General features: G+C 39.5%; 2 protein-coding genes across 2 annotated transcripts; both read left to right on the forward strand.

Annotated features, from left to right (window-relative positions):
• Positions 1 to 54: 54 nt before the first annotated feature.
• JH06_4984 (iron-containing alcohol dehydrogenase family protein) lies at positions 55 to 991 on the forward strand (the record flags this gene model as incomplete). The annotated part of the gene is given in 2 exon segments (XM_014669695.1): positions 55 to 883; positions 903 to 991. The coding sequence occupies 2 exon segments, from the start codon at positions 55 to 57 to the stop codon at positions 989 to 991; spliced, it is 918 nt and encodes a 305-aa protein (XP_014525181.1).
• Positions 992 to 1,881: 890 nt separating this feature from the next.
• On the forward strand, positions 1,882 to 5,577 carry JH06_4985 (hypothetical protein; the record flags this gene model as incomplete). Its single annotated transcript, XM_014669696.1, has 1 exon — positions 1,882 to 5,577. The coding sequence occupies one exon, from the start codon at positions 1,882 to 1,884 to the stop codon at positions 5,575 to 5,577; it is 3,696 nt and encodes a 1,231-aa protein (XP_014525182.1).
• Positions 5,578 to 6,200: the final 623 nt, after the last annotated feature.

Here is a 6,200-nt window from a genome sequence, read left to right on the forward strand (position 1 = left end):
TTCATTCTTGCTGTTGGAGGTGGTTCAATTAGTGATGGATGTAAGTTCATTGCAATGGCTGCTTTCTATAATGGAGAGAATCCTTATGAAGACTTATTGATGAAAGGTGGCGTTGGTTGTCCTAAGTCTGTTCCTCTTGGTGTGATTATGACTCTTCCTGCTACTGGATCTGAATCGAATAGTGGATGTGTGATCTCTTGCAGAAGAACTCATGGCAAGTTTGGTATTCACAATCCCAATAACTTCCCTGTATTCGCAGTATTGGATCCTGATACTTCAATGTCTCTTCCTTACAAACAGACTGCAAATGGGGTTGTTGATGCATTTGTTCATGTGTGTGAACAATACATCACTGATTGTCGTCATGCTGATGTTCAGGATCGATATGCTGAGGCTCTATTGAAGGTTCTTATTGATAATGGAAGACTGGTTAAAGAGAATCCTAACGATTATTCTGTTCGTGCTAATATCATGTGGGCTGCTAATCAGGCATTGAATCACTGGCTGGATAAAGGAGTTCGAGGTGACTGGGCTACTCATGTGATTGGTCATGAATTGACTGCCTTCTTGGGAATGGATCATGGTCAGACTCTTGCTTGTGTTCAGAGACGTGTATTGGAGTTTAAGTTTGAAACAAAGAAATGGAAGTTGGCTCAGATGGCTGAAAGAGTATTTGGAGTGACTGAAGGAACTGTTGAAGAGAAGGCTCGAACTTGCATTCAAATGATTGATGATTTCTATTCGAAGGATATGGGTGTTCCTACTCATATTAGTGAATGTGATTGTAGTCAGGACAAGGCATGGATTGATGAAGTTCATGCTAAGTTCACTGCTGTTAATCTTCATTTCGGTGAAGATAAAGATATTGATGCTGATATTGCTTGTGATATAATTCGTAATAGTTATTAATGACTCTCTGTTTCTTATGAACAAATGGATGCATTGTCTGGAGGGAGTATTTCCTTTAGTGTCAATAAGTATCATTCAATAGGGGTAAATCAATAATCTAATCACTATGTCTGCTTCTTCGATGAAGTTTTGGCGGGAAGACTATGTTCATTCTTCTGTCATTTTGATTTGCAAAATTGATAGTTGTCATTTGCTATTTTTTCTGGAATGTCAGATGACTTGTTTAGGGACACTCAATTAGGTGATTCTCAACAGTCTGATAGCTGTATCTATTTTGTCATATTGGATCATTTATTAGCTAATTCTGAAGTTGTATCGTCAGATGGCTCTTCACATGAGATTTCTGTAGCAGGTAATAATTCCTTTGTTTTATAACCATTCTAGATACTTCAATACATGCTCTACCGGAGGATAAAGAAAGTAAGCTAACAGAGTTGATGGAAGAGGATACTACAAATCTTGAGTATGTTAGTGGTATCTTTAGCGCACGTGGTTTTTGTGAATATGAAGGTAGTTAGCTTATGATTAGGTGTTGATGTCAGTGGTTCTCCAAGTATTCTTGCTACTTCTCGTTCATTTTCCAAATCCATTTTATCTAATTTTATCGGAGTACACGAAGCAGAAAAGGTATTACATCCTTGTTCCTCTTTACTACCTGTAACCCCGAAAAGAGGACCAGCTTTAAGACCATTTCCTCCTCCTTTGAGTGCTAATCATACAATTCTATCTTCCCCCTCTTCATTGTCTGATGGCCAAAGCGTGGAGATTGAGAGTTTTCAGACCTCTTTATCAAATCAGGATAGTGTTTCATGGAGTCAGCAGAAGTGTGTAACCTCCTCAATGGGGGACGAACATGCTGTGGCTATGGAGACAAGTGGTTTAACTACTACAAAGCCGATAATCACTCCCTCGAGTAGGTCGAGTCTGTTTTCAACTGCTTCAGGTCATCAAATTGAATTGAATGAAGACCAAATGAATCGAGGTCGAGCTATTCTAACTGAACTCACTTCATCTAATGATGCTTCTTCCCATCCTCTTCCCAATCAAACTGATTCGATCCAAACAGAATCCTCATTCTTTGGTACTGCTTCAGGTCGTTCCATCTCAATCTCTGCCGCTAGATTAGAGCAAGCTTCTTCTCTTCTTGCATCTCTTGCCGAACAAGCTGATCATTCAATTGTCTCAACTCATACTCTTCCAGCTACTCCTGACAGAGAAACATCGCCTCTAAAGAATACACTAGAAAGTGAGCGAACTCGAATCGAAGTCCCTGTGAATATCGAAGGACCAGTTCCTCTGAAGCCTCAGCTTCCTGACCCTGATAGGCCCCTCTTACATTCAGTGAATCGAGAAAGAGCAAATCCTCTCTCCAGGCTTCCTCCCATATCGTCATCAAAACGTGGAACTCAGGCATCAGCCGAGAACTCGAATCGAAAACGGTTTCATCCAGTATTCATTCAAAATGATTCAACAGTGTATGGTCCTTCAAGTTCAGATTCGGATCATCAGAAGGCTAGTAGTGAAGAAGTTATTAGGTGTTATATGGAACAATATCAGTATAGATTGGATCTTCATACATATGAACTTACCAACACTACAATGAAGGCGTTTCATTCTCTTGAAAAGAGATTTGGATATCCTTATTGTCAAGAATATAAACAGTTATATGAACGACTCAAAGAGGCTGTTGACACGCAAGAATTAGTATTACAAGCATCAGATCCACTTCAATCTGCTGATATGAATATCACTCTTACTAGATTGGAATATGAAGAGAATACGAGTTTCAAGAAGGAGAAAGAAGAAGCTGGGGTTCTCTCACTTATTCTTCAAGTTGATAATCGGAATGCGGAGTTTGTTCTCTATCCTGAATCACCCAATTCTGACTCTCTTCCTACTGGTTTCCACACAGATCCAGATTCAACTTCTCCTCAGTTTCAAAGGATTTTGGAGTGGATGGTAGCCGATGGTGCTGATCGTAATCTGTTGAGTAAGCAGTGGATTCGATGTATGTGGAGAAACATTATTTGGAAACAAAGCAGTAAGTGTAAGTGGCAAGGAGTTAATGACCCTTTGAAGTTTTGTACAGTGATTCAGCTTCTATCATGGAGATACATTACTGAATGTTATCTAGCCAAACCTCCTCCCATAAAACGACTTGTTCAACGAGATGAAAATGAAGGTCGTTTGATAGTATTGCTGGTTAGTGATATTCTGTTCATACCACCAGTCCCCGATTATGATGACATTCCAGAACCTGGAGAAAAAACTACCTCTGAGAAAGAGAAAAATCTACCTGGTCGGATCGAGTTAACGGATGGTTGGTATTTTATTGAAGCTGTCTTGGATCCTTCACTAACTCATCTCCTTCAAATCCATCGAATTTATCCAGGATTGAAACTCCGAATTGCTTGTGCTAAGATGATTGACAATACAAATGGTTGTTCTCCTTTAGAAATGAAATTAAATTCTCCTAGAATAGCTCATTCCACTTTCTTTCCATCATATCAAACCACAAATAGTCAATTCTCTCGTATTTCACCTACACCAATTGAATATGAGGGAGCCAATGATACCAATCCTCGACTTGTTCTTCAGTACAATAACACACGTCGTGCTGTATGGAATAGTTATCTTGGTTTTACTAATCTCTCGGTTTTCAATGTCAACCCAAATGATTGTGTGAACGAAGGTGGTACTCTTCCTCAAACTGATCTCTTGATCACTCGTAAATATGGTCTCCGATTCATTGAACGAATTGGAGATACAACGATCAGTCGAACTGAAGAAGAGGAAGAGAAAGTGAGAGAAGAATGGGAACGAACCAAACATGAGCTCTACAGCTCTGTTCTTCAGATGTTGTCAAGTCGATGGGAGAAAGAGCCTTTTGAAGAAGAGGAGAATCCTCCTCTATCGGAAGATGAGTTGAATCGACAACAGGATTATAAGCGTCAACGTATGGAAGAAAGAAGAAAGAGAGAGATTGAAGAAGCAATGGAAGAGGCAATGGATAAGGCTGACTTCCATGATCGAGATGTCTCAATTGTGGGTTGTCTTCAAGTTATCTCTCCTTATCGTTATTCTTCATCTTGTCTTCCTTCCAATACTCCTTTGATCGATGTGTCTTCACTCTGTTTACAGACAGGACTCTCTGTCGACCCGGTAATTGGTTCACATCATCATATCTATGACTCCATAACAGTGACTCTATGGAATACATCTCTGGAGCTCTATGAATCACTTATTGAAGGGAATATATATCGAGTAACCATGCTTCAAGCACGGAATCCTAGTCGACAAAAGAACTCACTATATTTGTCATCTTCAAATTCAACTCGATGGGACGATATTACAGAGAAATACAAAGCGGAGTATGCTCAGCACCCAACTTTCGACTATCAAAGGATCCTCAATTTTTGGACTCCACGTCATGTGAAATCTCTCTCAGAACTCGCAACGTATACTTCAAAGGACTCACTATCTCGATACTGTTGTGACGTTGTTCTTGTATTTTTGATTCGAAGTGAATTGAAGAAACGAGAGATTACGAATGGAGAACAAGAAGAACAAGGATTTTATGATGTGTGTTTGTGTGACCTATGTGGAAATGTAATGGTTTTGATGGTCCCTGAACGGTATTCATCTGTGTTTGTTAATTTGTCTTTGGGTTGTGTTTGTTACTTGCGGGACATTCTGTTCCGTGGAACAGATCGTGTTCTTGATTTTCTTAGAGGTGAATTTGGCATGCATTCACGATTAGTGACTGCATTGCATTCATCCATCAATGCCGAAACTCGCTTATGGATAGCAGTTGTCAAGGATAGTATCAAGAAACCGATTATGGAAACTGCTCTTCTGGCTGTAAGAACTGAAATTCGTTTGCTCCTGAATGGGGATCTACCTCCAGCATCTCATCAAGCTCGATTGAAAGTCCGCCTAATGGCTGTTGGATTCTTTGTTGGTGAAGGAAGAAGGAAGAATCATCCACTCCTTCTCTCCTTTTCCAAAGAGCTTCTCCTTGCTGAACGACAAAGGAAATCATATTATGGATCTGGGAAACGAAAGAGTATTGGAGGAAATGATGAGAAACGTCGAAAACTGAATTCTGGATTGAGTGAGGTATCGGTTCTGAATACTTCAAACTCCTCTATCCTCTCTGAGAAAGAACAGGAAATACAAGAAGATACAAACCATTATCGAATTCACGAGTATTTCTTGTCAAAGGGATGCTCATGGGAAGATATTGAAGTGGAGTATCAGTTCTGTGATTTAACTCGTGGATCCATTGTGACTCCGGTTCTTATTCGTATGAGTCTTTTGAATCCTATTCTCCAGCGGGTATGTGAAGGTGATAGTCGGAATGGCTGGAATCTAATGAATACAATCTGTTCAGCATTGGAAACACTTGGATTGAATGAGTTTCATGGATTTGAGTTTGGACGTCAGTCATCTCCGGAAACTGCTACTGAGTTGTTGATGTGTCTATTGCTTCATTCCTCTGGGGCCCGATGTACTTGTGGCATTTACTTTGACTGGACTGAGGAGCAACGTCAAGCGATTCAGAATGCTTGGTGTATAGCGTCGAAAGATGTTATATGCATTGTTCGATTAAGAGAAGAATCATCTTCCGATGGTGTAGCCGTGATTGATACTATTGATGTGGTTTAATTACTTGTTTCTTAGGAAAATGCAACTACTGTGTTGACTCATCTTATTCTTTAGATGGAATTGAACTCATTATCATATACTGTTTTACAAGGTAAATGTTACACAATATGAACCCGTTGTCATTACTCCATTCTATCCATCCTGTAATAGTTCAGGCAATGGGCAGCACTTAGAGGTGATGAAGATACTGCTGAATCGAATGAAATGACAGTGATGACTGATTAATCAGATCTTCCTTCTCTGTCTTCATTTAAGGGAGAAGGCAACATTGTTGTATAGACAAAGTGATATTGGATGGTGATGATTGAATTAGACATCCCTTCATTCACTGATGAAGGAATACAGATGAGATGTGCATTTGAGGAAGTGAAAGAATTGGATAGTTATATTGACTTCTTGATAATGATTGAGATGTTGATTCTCTTGATCGGTTCGGTAAAGTACCGATTTCCTGAGTCTGCGTAATAAACACTCCGCTTCATTAACTTCCCAACAAAAACACAATTCATTATCAAATTCAATTCAAAATAGGACGGTGAGCATCACTCAACTATAGTGCAATATTAAGGACACTCTTGCTAGTATCAATTTAGTAAACTAAATCAATAACCCGCCCAATTCAA

Source organism: Blastocystis sp. subtype 4 (assembly GCF_000743755.1).
Source record: "Blastocystis sp. subtype 4 strain WR1 chromosome Unknown seqid_0433, whole genome shotgun sequence".
Lineage (NCBI taxonomy): Eukaryota > Bigyra > Opalinata > Blastocystidae > Blastocystis > Blastocystis sp. subtype 4.